The sequence below is a fragment of the Bubalus bubalis genome, chromosome 12, assembly GCF_019923935.1.
Source record: "Bubalus bubalis isolate 160015118507 breed Murrah chromosome 12, NDDB_SH_1, whole genome shotgun sequence".
Classification (NCBI taxonomy): domain Eukaryota; kingdom Metazoa; phylum Chordata; class Mammalia; order Artiodactyla; family Bovidae; genus Bubalus; species Bubalus bubalis.
The window spans coordinates 30,857,722-30,882,869 of NC_059168.1; the positions used below are offsets into that span (position 1 = coordinate 30,857,722).

Consider the following 25,148-nt stretch of genomic DNA (forward strand, 5'->3'; position numbering starts at 1 on the left):
AGAAATCACAAGATAAAAGAGGACAGTGTGAAAAAGGATAGATGTGTGAAAAGAATTAATGAGAAATACTGATGTAAGAACAAACAGTTAGGGAATCAAAAATGTTATTGGATTTCATAATGGACTAGATATAATAAAAACAAAATAAATGAATTATAAAGTAGATATGGCAAATCACTTGCAATACAACAGCAGAAGAAGTTCCAATACAGAGCTAATAGCAGATCCAGGAGAGAAGAGGGTAGAAATACTAACAAAAACTTTTCTATAGTTGAAGAAAGACGGCCTTAGTTCAAGGAAACCACTAAGCCACAGGCATAAAAATAAAAGCAAATCGATACTCAGTAGTGAAAGTATAGACAAAGGAAAAGAAAATCTTAAAACCTATCAGAGAGGAAAGATAGAGTACCAAAAATTAGACAAACAGCAGCCTTCACACAAGCAACAGTAGATACTGAAGATTAATAGAGTTGCTTGCCGAGAGTGAAAATTCTGGTCAACTCAGGTTTATAACTTCATGTAAACTACTATTAACGGGTCAAGAGGGAGCATAGGTGACATTTTTAGATATACTAAGACTGAAGAGAGCTTAATACTCATACATGGACAATTTGATTTTGTTTTTCACAATTGAAATAGGACATTTTTATGATTAAAGCAGTACAGGCTTGTTGTGGAAAAAAACAAACAGTGGATAAAATTATAAAGAACAATTATATTATGAAGAATAGTTTTTATCAACAAGAAGAAAATTGACCCAGAAGAAACAAGTGGAGTTTAAGAGCAAAATCCATGGCAAAATGATAGTAATATTGATCAAGTATTCAATTAAAAGTGGCACTAATTTGGGGCTATTTGAAGACAAGATAGAACTAAAGTGCTGTATAGAAATGATGTGGAAAATTGCAAGGGGGAAACCAGAATTAAAGCACTCAAATGCTGTGTTATTCAGGTCAAACAAAGTGATGCTAATTAATTTGGGGGTTTGCTAAATATGTTTTAAAAATGATAAGTTGTCTATAAAATAGAACATATAACTTCTAGAATAGTAGAGAGGAAAAAGAAGAGACCAAAGAAATTGTTATGGTGACATTTCAAGCACTAACAGAAAAGGTTTTATTATTGGATGTGTATACAGTGCATGGGGCTTCCCTGGTGGCTCAATGGAAAAGAATCCGCCTACCATGCAGGAGCCACAGTAGACGTGGGTTCAATTCCTAGGTCACGAAGATCCTCTGGAGGAGGGCACAGCAACCTACTCATCTTCTTGCCTGGAGAATCCCATGGACAGAGGAGCCTGATGGGGTACGGTCCATAGGGTCGCAAAGAGTTGGACACAACTAAAATGACTTAGCATGGCACGGAATATATGTGCACATGTGCTGGATGCCAAAGGTCATTGTATAGCTCACAAATCTAGTTCCAGGAAGCCCAGTACATATCCTAATTGTAAATCTAAAGCAAAGTTTTAACAAGGCATAAGCTCAGAATGGTAATTTTTCCTTGGTACTCTGGTGTAGAAAATAACAATTGTACATGTTGCTGCAGCCAACTGATTCTTTATCTCTGAGAAACCAGGCTGCAGGTGCCTCCAGGGGCCATTTTACATCCTTGTTTTCTGGTCAATTTTTGAGGGAGTCCAGAGTCCTTTTTTCTTATGTTGCCAGGCTTGTTTCCTGGAGAGCTGACGTCTTTTACACTGATTTCCATCTAATGATATTCACCATCCACTCACCACCATGTTATAGAGATAACATATCCCTTTTAGAGAGATTTCTATCTACAGGGCTTTCCAACCTCAGCCTTCATGGAGGAGGGCACAGGGCAGTACACACACACACACACACACACACACACACACACAAATGGTCTGTTTTCTCATCTTTCCAAAATGATTAACATAAAAAGGACTGTTCTTGCATATATGACTCTTCAGTATTTTTTCCTGCATTCTGCACAGCTTTTTAATCAAACTAGTGCTGACATTTTCCCTGTAGCTCCTACTTTTTTCCAAGCTGAGCTCTTCCAGTTATCATAGTCATAAATGAGTTCTGATTTTCCTGAATTAAGGATTCTTACCCTTGTCTTTTAACACTTTAACATCCATCATTTTCCTCTAAAGTATACTGTCAACATACAATTTCATGAAAAAAGTTAGAAAAGAACCTTCATAGTGTCACATTTTAATTTAAAAAAATGTGTGTCAGCAGAGAAAAAAATGTGAAAGGCTTCTTCTCACTAAAATATTAACAGTAGATATATTATTATAAAATTATGTGGATTTATCATTCTTTCTGCGTTGTTTTTTTCTAGAGCATGTATTATTTTTATAATCATAAAAAAAAATCCTATCTTAATTGTAAAAACCAAAACCATTGCCATCAGGGACAGAATTCCTGGTTCCACAACCTATGGGTTGCTAGGGGCAGGCAGGCAGTATGTAAGCATGCACTACCCATGTTGTGGTTTGGGAGCTACTTGAAAAAAATATGTTATTGCCTACTTTTATTTCCTGTTCAGTGGCTGTTAGGTTCATCATAGGAATAGTCTCACAGAAGTACTACAGAGGTGGCCACAAACATACTATGGCATGGAAAATCAATGTGGAATTTGAGTATCTTGTGAGCCACTCATAAGGTAGAGACCAGTGGGTAAGTCTTAAGGGAGGCACTCCTGATCCCTGCTTTATGGTTGTTGATCAGTCACTCAATTGTGTCCGACCCTTTGCGACTCCATGGACTGCAGCATGCCAGGCTTCCCTGTCCTTCACCATCTCCTGGAACTTGCTCAAACTCATGTTCATTGAGTCAGTGATGCCATTCAACCATCTCATCCTCTGTCGCCCCCCCTTCTGCTCCTGCCCTCAATCTTTCCCAGTATCAGGGTCTTTTCCAATGAGTCATCTCTTTGCATCAGGTGGCCAAAATATTGGAACTTCCACTTCAGCATCAGTCCTTGCAATAAATATTCAGGATTGATTTCCTTCCCCTGCTCTAATTTTCCTGCACCCCCCACTACTCAGAGGTTAGCATCTCTATGTGTTACTCGATCTTTTTAAAAATGGTTTATTGTCCATTTTCTGTCTCTTGCTCAAAAAATCTAAAATCCGTGCTGGCAGTGATCTTGCCTTAGTCACTGTTGTCTCTCTCTACTATAGCACATAGTAGGTGCTCAGCAAATACATGTGGACGGGAGGAATACATGCTAAATGGTTATGCATATGGCAGGAAGCATAGTAGCCCTGAAGGTAGGGGAACAGCATGAATAGAGATGAGAAGACAAGAAAAGGAACAGCATGGAGATGGGGCTATGAGGAGCCTGACTTGGTTGGCATGGAGGGTCCTTGGAGGTAAGTGGTAGCTATGTTGGATGGTTGGGGTGGGGTGAAATTATTAAAGGGACTTGGAAATAAAACAGGAGAGAATGAGAATCAGGAGTGGGCATACTCGGGGCATGTTCTGAGAGCAATGCAGGGTTTTCTAATATGACAGTAATTCGGGGCTCTGGCATTGATCCAGAGGAAATAGTCTCTCTCTCTGATTTCCTATAAAGGGAAAGTGGACACTGGTACAAAATCTGGAATAGGAATGGGCGAGATGGTTTCTTTTATTGTCTGTCTGTGATAATATTACCCGAGTCAAACATTCAGGGTTTAAAGGCTTTGCGTTTGGAATCATTTTCAATTCAAACGACCTGACAATGCAAGATAGCTATAGTCATAGAGAAAGAGAACACTTAGGGAGATACAGACCTTTTTCTTTAGGCTTCTCTGAAACTCTAATTAAATGAAATGGATCTGTGCCTCATGCTTAGCTCTGATTTTTTTCATCCAGTGCATTTGAGAGGCACATTGTGAATATGTATTTGAACATTTTGGTGGTGCTCATTTGTGATGAGTATAGATAGAAATGGAATTCACTCAGTATAAAATGTTTACATGCTACAGTGAGCATGCCTCTGCTCTTTCTGAAAAGAGACAGCATGCCTTTTTGCTTAGTCCAGCTTCTGAGGGCGACATGTCAGGGAGCTCTTCCTGTCATGCAGAAATCCTGAGTTGTACTAGAAAATGGAAATTGCAATTAGAATGGGCAGAACTGAGATCCTGTCTCCTTTCCAGAAATGTGCATATCTCTTATAAGATATCCAAGCTGCATGAAAAATTATTTCCGTCCTCATGTTATCTTTGATTTATGGCCCTAGCAGATTTTATTTGAACAAATATTCCTAGATTATTCTAAAGAAGACTCAAAATAGGTGTTGCTGGGAAACAATGCAATGGAATAGTCTAGAATTGAAAGGGAATCTGGTCTTCTTGGTGGCTCAGATGGTAAAGAATCTGCCTGCAATCTGGGAGACCTGGGTGCAATCTCTGGGTCGGGAAAATCTTCTGGAAAAGAGAGTGGCTACCTACTCCAGTATTCTTGCCTGGAGAACTCCATGGACAGAGGAGCCTGACAGCCTACAGTCCATAGTGTCTCAAAGAGTCAGACACAATTGAGTAATTAACACTTTTACTTTTTCACTGGTCTGAGGAGCTTTAGATAAGGAAATGGATTGTTTCCTTGAATCTACCCCCATATGCTTGCCTGAAGGGAAGGGAATAAATTCTCTCAGCTCAATAGGAAGCTTCTTCCTGTCTCATCATCAAACATTTATTTACCTTTGAGAAGTAAAGAGCAAGAAGTGATGCAATGATCATGACTTACAGCACCTTCACTATCTTCCTCCATATACATAGCAGTTCATTTTGGAAATGTTTCCAGAGATATAGGCAAGGCAAGTGCACATTCTTCTAAATCCTATTTTATACTATAAAATCTAGAGCTGATGCTTTTGAAACTTTACCTCCCCAGAGCTTGCCCAGTGACCTGGTTCTGGGGCATTTAAGCTGTGGCTTAAAGGTGAGCATCTACTTTTGTGTTTAAGAATTATTTGGAGTGAGAATCAGGACAGATTAGATGTTGACATGGGAGTGAAGAGATTTTGAATGCCAAAGAAGGTATGATAGAACAAGAGCGGAGAAACACCGAACCTGAAAATAGGGTGGTCAGAGCAGTGTGGTAAGTGTGCAGGGGAGGCTCTGGCAATGTGACCAAGGATGGTTGTCAAAATTCATCAGTGCTCTTGATAAAGAGCTGAAAAAATTTATCCTCTATATCAGATGGCTACAGAACCCACATATGTGTTTGTTGAAGCATCTTCTGAAGTTTTTCAAAGATATGGTTTTGCTTTTAAGTCATACATTAGTGAATGTTGGAACAGCAATTTCTTTTTTTAAATAAAAGCTCTAAAAGTGGCATATTAAGTTCTAAAGAACCAAATGTATTTCTAGGAGTGTTCAACCCTGAACTCCTGCAGTAAGCACAGGAGTTGGTTTGGACTAAAAGACAGAGTTAATGAGGAAGGAAGTGGCTTATTTAGTTCAGTCAAATCCTACCATTTGCATTGTTCATGTAGAGGATTGCCAAAAGGTAGGGACTAGCTATATAGCATATGTCACCCCTGAACTCACTGATCAGCAGAGCCTGCTTTTTGTCTTGATGTTGACAACAGTTTATGGGAAAAGAAAGCAGAATGTAGCAGATCTTAGGGCATTTTATAAAGTACACCAAATAAGACCTTCTCTTATTTATGTATTGGAGAAAACTAGGCTTGGGAGTAGTGAGCATTCACTTGGCTTTCTCCAGAAGAGATCAGGAAAACTCTTGTGTTTAGGCAGGAGCAGAATATTTCTCTTTCTGACCTCCTTGCTGCCCTCCAGTGCTCTCCTTTAGAGAGCACTGAGGAATTTTAGCGATAGCCTAAGAGACAACTCTATATGGAGAGCTGACTGACAACAGTTCTGCCAAATCAATGAGACTAAAAAGTTTCAGATATAATTTCAGTCTGTCTGTTGTACACTGAAGGGTTTCTGTGGTGTCTCAGTGGTAAAGAATCCACTTATAATGCAGGAGATGTTGGTTTGATCCCCGGGTCAGAAAGATCCCCTGGAGAAGGAAATGGCTACCTGCTCCAGTACTCTTGCCTGGGAAATCCCATAAGCAGAGGAGCCTGGCAGGTCTGCAGTCCATGGGGTTCACAAAAAGAGTCAGGCACAACTGACCAACTAAACAACATTGTCCACCAACCATTACACTGCCTAGATATTGATGAGCAAGCTCCCAGCATCCTGACTACAGAATCACAGGTGGGGCATTAAAAGAGTCAATGTTCTGGTGAATTCAGATACAGTTTCCCAGTGCATGGAGCTTCTTTCCTTCTACTCCTGTTCAAACTTTCCAAGCTCAGTGGGAGTCCATTGTTCATAATGTGATCAAAAGGTAAGGACTGTGGGAGCCTGCTGTTCTCCTTAGGGAGACCTCAGATCCCCATTATGACTTTGAATTTGTTTCGTTAATATCTGCCACACTGCCACACTTTGCACTTTCCCCTTTGATTATGGAAGCCCAACAGTCTTCACAAAACTTTTTCTGGGTTCTCTTCACTACCAAGAAGTGGATCGAAATGCCACTTTTTCGAACTGCCTTCAGCACCCAAGATTTGGACAGCAACATGGAACTTGCTTCTGTTCTGTTTTGTAACCTCTGTTTCACATGAATTCCTCTTATTTCTCTAACTACATCACAACTTTCTTGGAACCTAGAACCAAATCCTATCTTCTCTTTCAGCTTCTAATTTGGAAAACTGACTGAGAAATGAATGGATAGATAGGTTGATAAGAGGAGCTTAGGAACTTCTAAGAATGAATCTCAGCTTGTGAAGTGTTCTCTCTGATTGCACAAAGTTGTAAGCAGGTAGGGAGATTCACATTTCTAGTTGGTGAGGATCACCTATTCTGTTTATTACCTTTCCCTTCAGAAACCTCACCCTCCCACCTTTCCTCATTCCTTTTATATACCATACTTAAAATTGGAGGCATAACCTTGTTCAAGAATGTGCAAAGCAGGAACATGGTAATGAACTCTTGTTGCTACTATAAACTTGATGAATGGCTTGTGGAGGAAGGGCATTAAATGGCACTCTCAGTCCAGTGATTAGCTGTGCAGCAATCCTCCCTTGGAGCTCATGCAGATCAGCATCCCTTTCATTCTGCTCTAGGTTTCCTGTGAGCTTCATTGATTGTGCCTGAAATTTTTCTGGGTCTTGGCTGGGAGGGTTTCCTAGGTGGTGCTAGTGGTAGAGAACCAGGCTGCCAATTCAGGAGACATAAGAGACATGGGTTTGATCACTGGGTTGGAAAGAGCCCCTGGAGGAGGGCATGGCAACCCACTCCAGTATTCTTGCCTGGAGAATCCCCATGGATAGAGGAGCCTGGCGGGTTATAGTCCATAGGGTCGAAAAGAGTCGGACACAATTGAAGTGACTTAGCACAGCTGGCTTGAAGGGTAAGCAACAAAGAAGGTCTCTTTGTTTCTTTCCAGCATTCCCACCACCTCCCTGTATCTCTCTTTCCTCAACCCATCTCACTCACGACTCTCGATGCATTTGATCTGGATGAAACATGTGCTGCCTTGACCTGCACTTCCCCCTTGACCTTTGTGTACTTCAGACTGCAGGGACAGAATCGCCTATATTCAGTCTCCTACTTTTTGCCTGAGATACAGATATCCTGTCACAAGAAAGAGTGCTGAGGCTGAATTTGCCCAGATGAGCCATATAACGGGTTTGCTCCTGAAATAGTTGTAAGTGAATGGCAATTTTCAGTGCCCAGTTTTGTTTCCAGGGTACCGATAGAGGGGCTTTCAGAGACTGAGACAGTGTTTTCCTAAGTGAATGCTGCTGCTGTTCAGTTGCTAACTTGAGACCAGTCTCCTTTGTCCATGTCATCTCTTCTCCAGGGGATCTTCCCAACCAGGGATCGAACCCAAGTCTCCTGCTTGGCAAGTGGATTCTTTACTACTGAGCCACGTGGGAAGCCCTTATCTAAGTGACTAGTTTTACTGAGAAAAGAGGAGGACTATTTTTACTATAAATGTGATCTGACAATGACAAAGAGAATAAGAAAATCTTTCCCCTTGATCTATCATTTGGTTAAAACAAGCGAGCACATGTTTACGCACTTGGTCTGAACTTTTCTTTGTCTCATATGTACTTTATCGAACCTGTTCACCACACTTGAACAGGGGCTGTGGGCCTCCACCATACAGCTCCTTACCCAGGACTAGTATTTTTTAGATCATATTGTTCCTTCTGGACCGTGGACCAGCAGTATTGGCGTCACCTGGAAGCTGGTTAGCACTGCAGAATCTCAGGTCCCACCCAGATCTCCTTAGTCAGACTCTCTGTGTTAGTTATTTCCCCAGGTGATTTGAATGCACATTGAGATTTGAGATACCCCAATATAAGAGACACTTAGTAGAAACTCATAAGATGCTCATGCATGTAACTAAAAGAAAAAATCCTCCCTTGCAGAGATGAAATTCTATATGTTGACTAAGAAGCTGTAGTTGAATCTATGTGTTACTAGAATGTTAATTCCAAGGAGAGGCAAAAGGGGAGTAGGCAAAAACAGGAAGAAGAAAGGCCAATAAATACAGCTGACTTAGGAAATTTTGGTTCATAACTGATGCTTTGATGAAATAGTGTGGACCAGTTTTTGCTAATGGACACAACCTATTGCAGCGTTTCCTCTTTGGCATGGAAAAGGCTGGCTTGGATTGTCATTTCTTGGATCAGACATCCATCTACTCCTAGGACATCTTTTTCTTCCCCCGCTGCTAAGTGCTCAAGACTGAGTAGAAACTATGAGAAGTGCTGAGTACCTGAATATGAAGTTTATGTACTTGGCAGAAATACAAGGGTTACTTGTTTCTTCTGACTTGGACAATCTATTACTATCCTGTACTTATATGACTGTAAAGATCTCAAGATGTAATTTCTCTTTAGTAAATGAGAGACAGCATTGCAGAAAGCAAAGCATTCTATGGAAAAATGCACTGCATGTGGCATCTGAGAAGCCCACCTCCATCACTTCATAGATGTTGATCCCTAACCAGTCACCAAACTTCTCTGACTTCCATTTTCTCACCCATGCAATGGGCTCAAATTCTTGCCCCAGCTGACTCTGAAAGGTGGGTGTGTGAGATTAAATGAGCTGATAGGTATGAGGTAGGAAGCATGTGACTCCTACAGCAAGATTAGCACCCTCCTGTATCATTTATTCCCTGGACTACTTTCTTTGCATTCATAGATATTACAGAATAATAGATTACTCTGTGGGCACCGGAGTCAGAAAGCCTGGTTTCCAGTCCTGGCCCTACCACTCCTTTAGAGTGTGACATTGAGCAAGTCACATAACCCCATTTGACTTCAGTCTCTTCACTATAAAACTTGGACGACGAGGTTATGATAATTAAGTACGATAATGCATGTAAAGTGGCTTATCTCAGTTTCTGCCAAAATAATCACTCAGCAAATGACAGCCAATGGTTGCTGTTCCCCTTGAGAACTCCTTGAGAGCAGAGACTTGGTATCTTCATCTTATTGCTCAGAACACCTAGCAGTGGTTGGCACATAAGCCTCATCAAATCATTCCTCATCTAATTAATATATTTTGTGACTCAAGAAGCATTGGTGGAATTCTTGACTGATGGGTGGATAATGCTTCTCTGAGTTTACCTGGTCTCTCTCTGAGTTGCTCACAAATAGAACAGAGCAAACGCAGCAGCACATACAGCAGTCAGAGGCGGCGGCCCTGGCTTGAGGAAGTATATTAGCTCTACAAGCCTCATCCTCACAGGTGCTCAGGGGGTGATGGAAGCCATAATCATTTACTCAGTGAACCCTGATCAATCACTTGATGGATTAGCTGGTGTCATCCATCTGGCTGCACTTATCTTGAGGACTTGACTGAAATCTATAAATCTCTTCTTCTTAAAACACTCCAACCAGTAATTTTTGATTTGGCCTCGTTTTCTTGAAGTTAGTTTAGAACTTACCCTTTTTTGCAAGACTTTTTTGTGGGGGATGGGGTTATGGGTCTTGGTGCTGCTGTAAGCAACGATCCTTTCTCTCCCAAAGTGATCATCTGCTTTACTCAAAGAAAAGTCACATCTTAAGTGTCTTGCCTGATGGGAGTGAGAAGTTATATGAAGAAACGCAGGGAAGGATATATAAGGGAAAGTATAAGGGGGTATGAGGTTTCCTGGTGGCTCAGTGGTAAAGAATCCACCTGCAATGAAGGAGGCGCAGGAGCTGCAGGTTCAATTCCTGGGTTGAGAAGTTCCCCTGAAGGAGGGCATGGCAACCCACTCCAGTATTCTTGTCTGGAGGATCCCACAGACAGAGAAACCTGGAAGGTTGCAGTCCATAGGGTCACAAAGAGTCAGACATGACTGGAAGTGACTTAGCACAGAAGGGGGTACATTGTAAACAAAGACGTGAAGACTGGAACCCCAATTTTTAACATTCAGTAAAGGAAAAGCAAAGCCGAACAAACACCAGTCTGAGTTCTCCACGTGGTCTGTCAGACAGTAAGGGGGCCCATCCTTGGGAGATAGACCCTTGAAGGCATTGATATCTCTGATTACAGGAAACACTGTTTCCTCAAGTTTCTGTCCAGGTACACATGGGCTTTGCAGTCCAAACAAGTAATTCTAAATATGATTTTTCAGGTATTAAAGCAAACCTCCTCAAGCACACGTGCCATATTGACTAAAATCCCACTGTTAGCAATTCAGTCCTTCGGAGCTGGCATTACCTACTTCATGTCTTTTTAAAAAGGCACGTTGTCTTGGAGGATCTCATTCAGCAGCTCCTTAGAATTTCAATGCCATTACATTATTCCGATGTTATCATCACTGGGAAAGAATAACAAAGAACAGGATTTAAAAGGAAATTTTGAGAGCCTGATTTGGGGAAGAGGTTCTGAAAGGCTGGCAAGGGATCCATGAGGCAGAGATAACAAATTCACAAACTTGGCCTGACATTATGTTTCCAGTGTGCCCAGTCCTGGGCTACGTGCTTTGGAGAGGAATATGAAAAAAGAGAAAGGCAAAATCTGTAACCCGTTTGTAGTTGAGCTGAGATGCCACGGATGGGAAGCAGAGCACATGTGCTCTCTTAATAATCCATACCTTGCATTTGTATGCACTTTTAACTTTTCAAAGCACGCTCATATCCAAGTGCAAATTACATGTTTATAAAACATTTGGCATCGACAATTGCTATCTCTATGCCTAGGCTCTCTCAGAATCTCAGACCCATTGGGGTGGTTAACTTCCACTTTATTCATTTAGGCTCTTCTGGCATGTATCCTTCACCCTTCCACTTTTCCTCTGCCTGTTTAACCCCTGGAATGGTCTGAATTATAAAAACCCATGTCTGATCATTCCGTTTCTGTGTAAGCTAGCCAGAGTGGATCTGAGTAGCACAGAGGAAGTTTATGAAGTATAAGATTCAGGTAAGTTTTTGTTGTTGTTGTTGGGGGATGGGCAGGCAAGTAGGTCCATATCCTATTTGAGTGTTTTACTGTTTAAAGCATTTTATTAAGTCATAAACAGCCCAGATGGATGTGGTTGTGATGGGCATGGGCTAAATGAGGAAATAAAAATAAATAGTTTGTGCATCGATTGGAGCTTGTATTTAGATTGCATCTTTTTAAGTTTAATATCACTCTATTAAAAAAAGAAAACCTAGCAAGAGTCTGTAGGGCAGAGCCAGGAGGCTATTTTTAACTCGAGTATTATGCTGCCTTAATTGTATCTTCTCTGAGTAGGCACAAACATTGAGTTACTGGCAGAGAGAACAAAAAGGCCAGTTCATTTTCTGGTGTATCTGTGAGCCCTAACAAACACAATATGTCCACAGGTCTTTCCCACAGCTTGTCTTGTCAAGAAAGGTCAGAAGGGCAAGCAGGGCTGAAGCAGAAGTCTTAAAAGATAGAGAAGATGATGTTGCCTGGCTGTTGATTAGAAAATGGAAGAAGATTGGTATGTGATGCCAAGCCAAAAAAGCCTGGCTTGAGTAACCTTGTCAAGTTTTGCCGCCTGTAAGTTTTAGCTGCTGAATTAAAGGCACTGAGCAGAGGTCAGCAGGACCTTGGATGCCTTAGAGCATCCAGTAGCCAAGAGACTGGGGGATTCTAGAGACTGAACATGTGAATGAGGGTGTGTCTGTGCTTTCCCAAGCTAGCAAGCATCTCCAGCATGCTTCTTTAGTACCAAAGCTTGCTACTTCACAGTGGGTGCTGTGGATTGGTTGCGTCTCTCTCCCCACCACCCCAAATTCGTATATTTAGGCCCCAATCCCCTAAACATATGGGTGGGTTGAATTTGGAGATGAGGACTTTGGGAAATGATTGGATAAGGTCATAGGGGTGGACCTCTCGTGATGGGATTGGTATCCACAGCAGGGGATAGAGAGACCAGAGCTCGCTCTCAACCATGTGGTGATATAGAGCAAAAGCAGGGGTAGGTTCACACCAGAACCTGACCAGTCTGGTATCTAATCTTGGACTCACAGAACTGTGAGATTTAAATATTTGTTGTTTAAGTCACCTAGTGCAGTATTGTATTCAATATTACAGAAGCCTGAACCAGTTAAGACAACAGGGCTCTCATCTATGAATATGTTCTTTCAGTATTCCCTTCTTTGGAATCCCTTCCAGCAAAGGAAACCCTACACTACCTTCATGGATAAAGCAAAAAGGACTGAGATGTGGATGGTTATAATGAATATAAAGGGCATCCATAAAATGACTAGATCTCAGGAACTCTTGTTTCCTTTATCAGACTCCTGATACACAGAAAGACATCAAAGTGAAAATAAATTAGCAAAAAGACAAAGCCAAACTTATAAATACAAAGGTAATAAATTATTCTCTTTCTGATCTGGGCAGCTATTAGATACTGTAGAGTCTATTTTGAGGCCCCACCTAGAAACAGTTGACAATAAGGAGACTTAATGGAAACACTAAAACCATACCAACCCCGAAAGTGACAAGAAAACAGCTTCTTGTGTTCTTGGTTGAAGCAGTAAATACAACAAAAATACCTATTTTCAGAATATTTATGGAGAACAGGAAATGAGATAAGGACTTTCACCTCTTAGACACTAACTCATGTTTGACCCAGGTCAATAATGACAACTTAATTGGCCCAGCTCTTAGATTTCCCAACTGCTGACTAAGTTAATTTGTGACTTAACAGGCGGCTGGGTTTGCAGAATGGTGAACTAAAGCCAATCTCAGCAGGATCTTTACCCAGAAATGAGTTGGCATGTGGAAACTTGAAGGTGAAGAAAATGCTCCAAGAAGAGGTTTCTTCTCCTCTATAACTGTCCCAGTAGAAAGTGACTCTAGGTTCTGGTTTATGGAAATTTCAAGTGCTTAGGCACTCTTGTGTCTCTCTTGCAGTAGAAATCCTCTCTTCTACTTATAAAGAACATCACAGGGAGCTTTTACAGCCTTAATCCTCCCCTTGGTCACTTGTTACTTTAGTAAGGTAGCATGATTCTGGGAAAAGGTAGACACCAACAAAAAGCAAGTCTTGTGCAGCAGAAAGGGCCAGATTACCTTGGGTTCAAATTCTAGCTTTACCACAAAAGAACTCTGAGGCTGGTTGATTGCTTACCTTTTCTGAATGTCAGTTTCCCTGTTTGTAAAGTGCAGATTCACTGAGTTGTGTTGTTTGAAACACCTGGCCCCAAATAGGTGCTGAGAAATTGTTGGCTTTAGAAAATCAACTTTATTGAAGTGTAACTTAAATAATTCTATGTGCTCATTTCAGCTGTTTGAGGAGTTTTTGCAAATTCATGTATTTTGTAACAGCCACCTTAGTCAAGATATAGAACATGTTCACCAGCCTAAAAGTTTCTTTGGTGCCCCTTCCCAGACAATCCCCACCATCACCCTTTACCCCAGCAAGTACTGATGTGCTTGCTTCCTGTCACCATAGATTGGGTATATTATTTCTTCAAGTTTTTTTTTTATAAATAAAGTTATTTGATGTATGGTGTATTCTCTTGTGTTTGCTTCTTTGCCTTAGTATAATGCCTGAGACCCAGCCATGTCACTGCGTTAGTAGTTTATTCCTTTTTATTTATTATTCATACTGTGTTGTGTGAATAGAACACAATTTGTTTATCCAGTAACTTGATGATGAATATTTGAATTGTTTTTAGTTTTGGGCTATTATGAATAAATCTGTTTTGAATATTCTTGACCAAGGCTTTGTGTGGACATATGTTTTCACTTCTTTTGGATAAATAGTTTATAAGAAGCTGTCAAACTGTTTCCCAAAGGGGTTGTACTATTGTGCAGTATTACCAGATACGTTGGATCATTTCATTCATTCCACGGCTTCACCCGTGCCTGCTCTATCAGTCTTTAATTCTAGCCATTCTAGTGAGTATACAGTGGTATTTAAGGTTTTACATTGCATATCTGTAATGACCATTGATGTTGAACATCATTATTGTTCATTTCTGTTGTTCATCTTTGGCCCATTTTTAATTAGATTGTTCATCTACTCATTTTTTCCCTTTTAAGAGTTCTTTATATCTTCTTTTTACAAGTCCTTTTTCAGAGCGTGTTTTGGAAATATTTTAGTCCCTGCCTGTGGCTTGGCTTTTCATTTTCCTGATAGCTGTACTTTTGAAGAGCAGAGATTTTATTTTGATGAAGTCAAAAGTTTTGAAGTTTTAGCTTTTACATTTAAGTCTATGATCGGTTTAGAGATAAATTTTGTGTATGACATGAGGTAAGGGTTGAGTTGTATTTTTTGTTTCCTATATGAATACCGAGTTGCTTCACCACCATTTGTGGAAAAAAAACTATTATTTTCCTTATAGTAATCAACTCTTTCAAGATATAGAGGATGAGGGATCATTTCCCAACTCATTCTGTAGCATCACTAAAACAAAGCCAAAAAAAGCAATCACAAGAAAATAAATATACAGACTAACATCTCTACAAATATAGACACACAAATTCTTAACAAAATATTAGTAAATCAAAACCTGTGAACATAAATGGATTTTGACAAATCTAAGTCAGATAGTTTTATTTAGTTGCTCAAAATAACCCATGTAATTTCCATCACACTCACTGTGATACTCAAACTTGTCCTCATGGCCTACAAGTTTCTCCATGACCTTATCCCAGGTTCTTCTCTGATCTTATCTCCTGCCATGTCCCCTTTGTTGATGCTCCATAAGCCACACCACATAGACACACTATACATTTGTGATGAATACTCTTTCTACAAATTGGATTCAGACTTAAATATCATCCATCTCAGTGGGTTTCAACTGTGGATGTATATTAAAATCATCAAGGGAGTTTTAAAAAATGATCAGTGCTTGGCCCTACCCTAGAAAAATAGCATGAAAAGTCCCTGTAAGTGACAGTTAAGTTTCTAGATTACTTTAAAATTTCCCCAGGGGTTTGTAAAGTGCAGTACAACCTGAACCTCATGACCACTCTCCCCCACCCCTGCCCCCCGGGGATTCAGATTCCCTCTTTCTATTCAGAGGTCCAGCTACTCCAACACTGGCCACCAGTTTCTTACCAGGAGCTTGTAGAATCATCAGTCTTTCCTTCTTGCTTTATTTCAGTAAGTGGGACTCAAGGCTTCTTTGCTCATTAACTCTCAGAATCACAGATCAGAGTAAGAGGAGGCCTAAGTTATCTAACAAGGAAGTGCTTAGGGAGGCAAAGCAGATTGGAACCCAAATTTTCTAGCCCCGGTGCCATTAGTATTTTAGTTACCAGGCTTTTCCCCTTTCTCTTTATCTGTGCTGAGTGAGGCTGAGGAATATAGAATTGGGAGGATCTTCAGCTTTTTTAGTATGCTTGTAACAGTTTTCATTCAATAAATCTCTCCCTCTAAAAGCCCCTCTGTTAACTTTTCTTCCCCCAGTGATCTGGGAGTGGAGGCTGGAGTGTCAGACTAGTGTTCTCATTTTTATATGCAAATAAATCACTTGATTATATTTTTTGTCCTTATGTTATGATGAATATTTCAAACGAATTTTATATGGTTCATATTTATGGTTTGGGAGCTATTTCACATTTTGGCTCATTGCCGTCTCATCTGCATATACCATATCTCAGCTGATGTTGATTGGTCTCATTTACATATTCATCATGCTCCTATTTTCAAAGATATTTTGTTATACACTGGCTTTTCTTCCCCCTCCAGTGTTATAATACCACATAGATGTGTTTTTAAATAGCACTCATTTCCATACACAAATTTTCTGGTTACCATAAATCACCACATTGTCACCTCCTCCCCCCACCCCCATTTAGTGTGATCTTCACACTTTATACCAAGCTGACATATGGTTCCAAAGTAATTAAAAACAATGTAAACAGTTTACAGTGCACTTTGCAAAGCCACTTCACACTGCAGAGAGTTTAATGATTTCCTTTTCCCCCAGCCAGTCCCAAAGCAGTGAAGAGTCAGGAGGTTTGAGATAGTGATGCTGATGAAAAAAGCTAAGGTGTGACAGTGATCAGTTCACTTCTAACAGAGAAGCTCCTGCTCCACTTCTGCGAAAAGACTCGGTTCCCTCTTGACTTCTTATAGAAGAAGCAGAAGGGGTGGGTTAAACTGGTTTAATGAACAAATGGATTAGCACAGATTGGGGCAGAGTTACTGGATTCTTTCAGTGATTCTAGGAGGTGGAAGGGGGACAAATCAAACTCAGCAAATCCACAACCACCAAGGCTACAGAGCCTTCTCTCTTTACGACGAGAAGAAGAGTAGTTTTCTTTTTTGACATTCATCGTTTGCTCAACTACCAGGATCTAGACTTCACTTATTTATTTATTTTTTTTCCAACAATAGACTCAGTTTTGTTTGTGAATCTCCCTCCTCACTTTCAAATCCCCGTGGCTGGGGTAGATATTTTCAGCTCTAGGAATGGAGCCCATTACTCAAGTCACAGCCAATTTGAACATCACATTTTCTTAGCTGCTGTGGTTGGTCCAGGGATGGTTGTGTGATTTAAACAAGTCAGACTTAAATCTTAAGACTTTTGTGGGATTGAGCAGGAAAAAGGGCAGTGCTTTCACCCTGAGTAGAACCTGAGACAGTGTCTGAAGGCAGGACTGCTACTGCTTTTTTCTCACCAAGGGTGGAACTCAGGGCTGGAATGACCATAGTGAAGGGAGACCAGAGAGAGGGGGAGAAGCTGAGTCCTAAGGACATTGAACCTGAATAGAGCTGTTTCTAAAGTCATTCCTTCTTGCCGAATGTCAGGTTAAATGAGCCATTAAACTCCCTTCTTTTCCTTAAGCCAGTTGAGGTTTATTTTCTTTGACCTCACACAACAGAAACAGCCCAAACAAATACAATGTTTGTATCGCTTATTTTGCACATATTATCTTGTGCCTTTGTGTCCTGGGTCATATTTTAAACTATAGCTATACAAATGCCTAGATCATAGTAGAGTCTCAGCCAGTGTTTACATGTCTATCAACTCCTATGTTTTTTATTATGATCATTCCTGTGATAAATATTCCTGTTATTTATCCTATCATTCCTGTCATTCCATTAGTATTTTTTTTTTTTTGTATCTAGGTAGTTTCTCTCTCCAACTAATTATATTTGTTTGTCATTTTTATTCATGCATTTATCAGACATTTATTGTAGCACAGATTGGGGCAGAGAGACGCTGTGGATCCAGTAATGGGTGAAAGCAGTCCTGTCCTTGTGCTCATGGAGCTTAGGGGAATCAGAGATGAACTAAACTATGGCATAAAAAAGTGCTAGAGTGCTAAAGTGGCAGTCACCACATAGAGACTAATGATAGGAGAGTGTTTTACATTAGTAGGGAGGGTTTGTCCTGGTTGAGGAGGTCAGGGAAGGCCTTCCTAGGCAAGTGACACTGGTGTGGGAATCTGAAGCAGGAGAAGGAACTGACTAAATTAAGAGGACAGAGTAGACAGAAGTTCTTGTCAGAAGGAAGAGCACATGCCAGGCAAGGCCCATGGTGGGCAGTGTAGCATGGTCCACCGAACTGAACTGAAAAAGGGATTAGCAGAGCAAAGGAGAAAATGTGAGAGGTCTGTTCTAGTTGCTTCTCTCTCTCTCTCTTTTTAATTTAAATTTATTTATTTTTAATTGGAGGATAATTACATTATTGTGTTGGTTTCTGCCAAATCGCAACATGAGTCAGCCATAGTTATACATATGTCCCCTCCCTCTTGAACCTCCCTCCCACCTCCCACCCCTCTAGATTGTCACAGAACACTGAATTTGAGCTCCCTGTGTCAAATGGCAAATTCCCACTGGTTACCTAATTTTGCATATGGTAATGTATATGCTTCCGTGCTGCTCTCTCAATTCATCCCCCCTCTCCTTCCCCCACTGTGTCCACAAGTCTCTTCTCTATGCCTGTGTCTCCATTGCTGCCCTGCAGATAGGTTCATCAGTACCATCTTTCTAGATTCCATATATATGCGTTAGCATATGATACTTGTTTTTCTTTCTCTGAGTTATTTCACTCTGTATAATAGGCTCTCGGTTCATCCGCCTCATTAGAACAGAGTCAAATGCGTTCCTTTTTAGGGATGAATAACATTCCTTTGGGTATGTGTACCACAACTTCTTTATCCATTCATCAGTCGATGGACATCTAGGTTGCTTTCATGTTAATTTCTTTTTTATGTTCAGAGCAGCAGTTAAGTATGTAGTGTGTGTGTGTATGTGTGTATGTGTACAGGTATACACATGATTAGGTATAAATTTAGAAAATATCACTCTGGTTGTCATGTAGAAGATAGATGGGGCAGCACAAGAAGAAGCCTGGTGCAGTTTTCCAGGGAAAGACAATGGTAGCTGGAGAAGGAGATGGGTAGACAGCTCAGAAGTATAATCAGGAGATTAAAAACAACAGGACTTGGTGTTGTACTTAATACAAAGTTAAGTTACACTCTGGCTTTGCTCTTAAATAGTAATTCAGGGATGTGGAAGAAACCTGTAAATTCTGAATACAATCTGATAAATATGCTGTTGCTACCACAAGCACAAGATTATGGTTTGGAAGCACTGATAGAGTTCTGGAAAGGCTCTACTCTTACAGTGGGGGAGGGGAGTAAACATTTGATCCAGCTCCTGGAGGACAAGCAGGATTCTACCAAGTGGAATTTTAGGTAGAAGGACAGCATCTATACAAGAGCAGTGAAAATATATTTGTTCACTTGTTCATTTATACATTTACCTGTACCTATTTTTTGGTCTCTCTATGTGCCAGGCATTATCCAATGAACCAGCCGTCACATTCTAAATAAGCAATATGATATCTGGGAATGGCAGTGCTTGGGAAATGGCAAATCTTCCTGCCTGAAAGTGTGGGCTACACTGTGTGTGGTGGGAGATATGAGCTTTGATTTCTGTGTCGGAGGCTTATGGTTCTTAGAAGTTCTTCTGCAAGGGACTTTGAGCAAGACAGGTCTGGAAGCAGACTGGTAGAAGGCTGGACCTGGGACAGAGTAGCCTTATGCAGTAGGCTGTGCAAGTGACTTTGAACCTCATAGCTGCAGAAGGAAGATGAGATAATAGGGCTCCAGAGGTATTTGTGAGGGGTGGTCAACAGGACTGGAAGAGCACCTGCATAGCAGGGAGAGAGAAGGCATGTGAGTCACAGGATTTTCTTGCTTGGGAATCTGAGCAGATGGTGATGTTATACCAATATGGGCAATATGAGAAGATCAGAAATTTAAGGATAGAGATAAGGAATTTGTCTGAATATGAGGCACTTGCGGTTCACTTAGGGGTAGATCTTGAGGAATCTCTCCATTTCAAAGCAAAAAGTATGGCCTCAGAGGAGAGGTGAGTTTAGGCAGATGCAGATTTAGGAGCCCCGGTAGTAAGACATTATTTAATAAATAATGATTTGAAGGTATGAGTATAAAGAAAGAAACTGGCCAAAAAATGGGGCCCCAGAATACCTGAACTTTTGAGGGGCAGCTGAGGAATAAGAAAGGAGACAGAACTGGTTATGGCGTAGTTTGGGGTGTTCAGCAGGCGGGCAGAAGGGTGAGGTGTCACTGAAGCAAAAGGGGAAAGAGTAATGAGAAGGATGGCATGAATGGTCAGTGTAATCAGAAGCTACCTGTCAGGTGCTAAGAGGACAAAGTAGAAGTCATCAGTTCTGGCAGTTTGGCTGTTATTTGGGACCTTTGATAGAATAATGTAACAGTGTTAGAGAATTTGTGGTCAAAGAGCAATTGGACAGGAGTGAGGAGAGACTGAACAGAAAGGCTGAACAGAATGCAGGCTGCTTTTTCAGAGGAGTGGTAGTGATGAGGAAAAGATAGGAAGGGGGAAGAGAAAGAAGGCAGGATTTATCCAGAAAGCTTTTCCCTCTTCTTTTTAATAAGCGTATGTGAAACTAGGCTACACGTGCAGAATGAATGAAAGGGATTTTGTGATTTGTGGAGAGGGAGATATTGAAAAGGAAGCCAGTAGTTATTAAGTTCAGGAAACTGGTTAAAAACTGGAAGAATAAAATAAATGAAGAAGAGAGATCTGGAAAGATCTGATCTGAACTCATCAGGGACCAAGATGAGGAGGTGAGACAAAGGATGAAGGTGAGCATAGGCCTGCTGCTGCTGCTGCTGCTGCTGCTGCTAAGTCGCTTCAGACGTTTGTTCAGAGTTTGGTTCAGTGTTGGCTCCTCTGCTCAGGAATGCTTTCTTAGGACATGAAAAGTACTGCAAAAATAAGATTTATTTATTTATTTATTTTGGCATCTGTGTCAGTACAGGCTGGTTCATAAAAGCACGTGGTAGAAATGGACATGCTGTGACTGAGGAAGCTGAGTTTCAAAACCAGCTGCTCTGTCTCTGGGATTATTGCTATGTCAGCTCGGATCAACCTTCTGTCATCAGAGGACGTTCTCATGGGAGGCTGAGCTCCCAATGAGGGCTCAGTCACATTTTCTGGATTTAATTATATTAAAAGTGAATATTTTGTACCTGGTATTGCTGTCTTTAGAATGATTTCTATGCAATTTTACAGACTGGTTGAAGGGCCAAGACCTACCCAATCATCATCAAATCTCTGTTAATTCCAGGCAGGGTAATGGCTGATCCATCCAGGAATACACGTTGAGCCAAAAACTCTCCTACACTATTCCTTTCCTGTTTTCCTTGGTGAACTTTGCTCAGATGAGTGCCCCATCTTGCAATTCCTGTGTGTGCTAAATGTCTTCAAGAAGGTAAACCCTGAAGACCACAAGTCTTAAACTGGGCTCCCATCCAATAGGAAGACGCTTGCATATAGATCACATAAGCCATCCCACACTATAGAAACGCCTCCCTTGATATACAGATGAGGAAACCACAGCTCTCAGAGATAAACTGATTTAATCAAAGTGACACAGTTAAGTTTATATTAAAACTAACACTCAAACATAGGATTCTGACCAACCTCTTCTAAGCAAGTGACTTAACCACTGAAATACGTTGCTACTCTCTCTGCTTTGTGTTTCTTTCATTAATGGATTTCTTTCTCACTTCCTCAGACCTGGGCAAGTGTTCTTTCTAAAAGGCAGGTGATACAGTTATGTAAAGTTTAAAAATAAAATAAAATTAAAAAAAAAAATAAAAGGCAGGTGAAAGAATCAAGATAAAAATTTACTGGCTTAAAGAAGGAAAAACATATATAACTGAGGGAGGGGTATTACTTATTCTTATAATGAAAAAAATGTTCCCTTCTGTGTAATCCATCTAATCTATTGGTGTACTTACTGGCACTTAAGTTCTGGATTCTGGCTGCTGCTAAGTCACTTCAGTCGTGTCTGACTCTGTGTGACCCCATAGATGGCAGCCCACCAGGCTCCCCCATCCCTGGGATTCTCCAGGCAGGAACACTGGAGTGGGTTGCCATTTCCTTCTCCAATGCATGAAAGTGAAAAGTGAAAGTGAAGTCACTCAGTCGTGTCTGATTCCCAGAGACCCCATGGACTGCAGCCTACCAGGCTCCTCCGTCCACGGGACTTTCCAGGCAAGAGTACTGGAGTGGGGTGCCATTGCCTTCTCCATTCTGGCTGCTACTATGGTGAAAAATACTTTTTCCATTTCTTAAAGCCTGGGGGATGGGATCAAATACCTTCAAAAGCAGAGTGGGTTACCGTAAGCATGAAAGAATTTGCTGCTTTTTCTTTTGTTGTTACTTTGTACCCCAGTTTGATAAAAGCTTATTTGAGGAGACCCATACATTAAGCTAGTCCAATAAAACTCAAATGTTGAAGATCTTAAAAAAAAAACCCACAAATATTTACATTAACAAAGTCTTCTCTTTTCAAAGGAAATCGTCTTCAGTGCTCTAAACTTTCCCAATACTTCTGAATGTTTATCTGTCATTTACCACTTGTCAGCATGGCTTAGGGACAAGAAGTCCACAAAATCTCTAAAGCCCAAATGGTAGTCCCTGCTGTTAATTAAAAGTTAATCAGTAATAATAGAGAGTTTCTTTAAAAATAATGAATGTCAGCAGAGAAAATAGGCTTTGGTTTATAAAAATTCCACTCACAGGTACTTTGGGAACAAAAGAAAGAAAGTGAAGGTGTTAGTAGCCCAGTCTGACTCTTTGCAACCCCATGGACTGTAGCCTGCCAAGCTCCTCTGTCCATGGGATTCTCCAGGTAAGAATCCACTAAAGTGGATGCCATTCTCTTCTCCAGGGGATCTTTTCTGACCCAGGGATCAAACCCATGTCTCCTGCATTGCAGGCAGATTTTTTACCATCTGAGCCACCAGGGAAGCCAAATTTTGCACCAAAAAAGTGAGAATTTTTTGGATTGAACTTACGCCTATTTCAGTGGCCACATGCTGAAAGATTCCACAAGTGTAGGAAATATGGAAAGGAAACTCAATTGGACTAGGTGCAAAACCTTTGCTTGGTGTGTCATTCTAGTTCCTAAGCATAAAGAATCATGCTAGATGTGATCTGAGGTTGCTGCCTATAGCCATTCAAAGCACCCCCACACTCCTCGGGTACATACATTTTCTCCAGGTCTCCAAATCCTGAAAAGGCTCCTTTTGGGATGACTCGAAGCTTGGTGAGAACAAACCTCCTGAAAAGAGAGTGGACATAAAATATCACAACCTATCCATTCATTGACTAGTCATCGAGTGCCTAAGGTATAAGAGCAGATAACAAACAGCTAATGCATATTATGTGCTTGCCATTTGGTAGTGGTTATAATTGCTTCCTCATGAACTCTTTTCACCCATATCACAAAGCAGTGATATGGGCACTATTGTTATCCCTCTTTTGCATAAGAGGAGACTGAGGTTTAGGGAGGGTTAAAAAACTTACCCAGGGTCAGATGGCTAATATGTGGCAGAGTTAGGATATGAGCCTTCTATTCATCACTACTCCATGTTGCCTCCACTAGCCCTATGTGAGTCTCCTTCTTTTTCTCTATTCCAACTTCAATACCTCCTCCCTGTTGTCCTCAGCTGACTTTTCTTCAGAAAAAAATGAAACCAGCAGAAGAGAATGTCTTCATGCTCTCACATGGCTCCCAGTTAACCTCTCACTGGCACTTAGGCTTATTATACACCCTGGCCCACTTCCTGTTACTATGGGTGAGCTGTCCAGGGTCCTGACTAAAACACAGCTCCTCTGATCCGCATCATATCTTTCTTCTTGCCTTGTGAAGGTAGCCACTACAGCAGTTTCCCCCTTCTTTCATACATTTCATTCACCTACTTTTTCTTCTTTATTGGATCCTGCCCATCAGTATACTAACATGCCTTAATTTCTCCCATCTTAGAAAAATCTTAACCTCATCCATCTTCAGCTTTTGCCATTTCCTTCTGCTGGAAAAATTTGTCTCATGCTTGCCTCAATATTCTTTCCAATGGCTTCTCATCTTAGGAGAAAAAAAAAAAATAGATAGTATATAATGGCCTTCAGGATCCTACAGGATCTTCCCACTCTCCTTTCCCATAGATCCTCTAACTTCAATTTTGACACCTCACACCACGATTATTTCATTCTCTTCACAGTAATCTCTTACTATTCTTTGTACAGGCCAGGTTCCTTCTTTCCTAATATTTCTGCATTTGCAGTTCTCTTTTCCTGGAGAATTCTCTCATATTTTTCTGGCTTGCTCCCTCAGCCAGCTGCTTGCCCAAATGTCACTTTCTCAGTAAAGCTTTCCCTAAGTACCCTATTTAAAATGACAGCCTCCCTAACTTAGACCATTAGCCTTAGCTTTCTTCATAGTACTTCTGATATGTTTAATCTTCTATTTATTTATCTACTTATATATTAATATACTTACTTATCTTTTACCCCAAACTAGAATGCAGGCTCTGTGAAGGCAGGGATTTTTGTCTGATTTGCCTACTGCTGTATACCAAATGCCTGGAACAGTGAATGGTGTATGACACATATTCAGAAAAATGTTTCTTGAATGGCTATTGAAGTCTGAGAGTTCTAGGTTTGAGGGTAGAATTACAAGTGACTCTTTGGGAATCTATAACAGGAATACTGTTTCTGCTCCCTCTCTTTCCTTGCTTTGCAATTGGTTAATAGGGATTTGGTTTTCCCCCTACTATAATCCTTCCTTCTGAAAGGCAGTCTGTTAGTGGGAATTCAGTGTGGACTTGAATAGTTTCACAAACCTCCTTTACATTAGTCTCCTATTTTTTTAAATTGATATTAGTGAAATTCCTATTTCAGAAAGTTATTGTTCAGGCAAGCAGTTCTTTTCTTCCACTTTGTTTGTTTGTTTCCCTTTCGTTGCCATGTCCTCACCAGTTCCAGGGTGAGGAATCATGAGAGAGAATTCTGTGTACTGATCTTGCTCTGGAGGATTTTATATACATGGGAAGGCAAAAAATAGAAGCTTTGGAATCACAAGAAAACAGATGTGGGATACAGTTGATGTAACAACTATAAATGTTATACAAGAATTAAAATGTAAAACTCCCATAGTACATAAATAAATAAATATGAGGGAGGTTGGAAGGAGTGTGTGAGCTTGAGCCTGGGTCTCAAAACTATCAGATCATATTATGCTAAAAGCATAGTCTCTATGAGAGTATTTGATCTAATTTAGGGTTGAGTGTAATGGTTCTGGAACAATGTAACTTATTGAATGCTCATCTAAAAAGAAGCAAGGTCAGTTCATATTCTCTTAATGTACTCACTTAATCTTAGTTAAAATAGACAAATTCC

At 40.6% G+C, this 25,148-nt stretch overlaps 1 protein-coding gene across 7 annotated transcripts in view; it reads right to left on the reverse strand.

Annotated features, from left to right (window-relative positions):
* The window catches only part of FSHR (follicle stimulating hormone receptor), a 187,661-nt gene that overhangs the window by 91,378 nt on the left and 71,135 nt on the right, over positions 1–25,148 (reverse strand). For 5 of the 7 annotated variants that reach the window (XM_025260563.3, XM_025260561.3, XM_044925558.2 and 2 more), the window contains 1 exon segment: positions 22,960–23,031. The exons of the other annotated variants lie outside the window; for them this stretch is intronic. In XM_025260563.3, the coding sequence (XP_025116348.2) occupies positions 22,960–23,031 (72 nt within the window). 7 annotated transcript variants of the gene reach the window in all.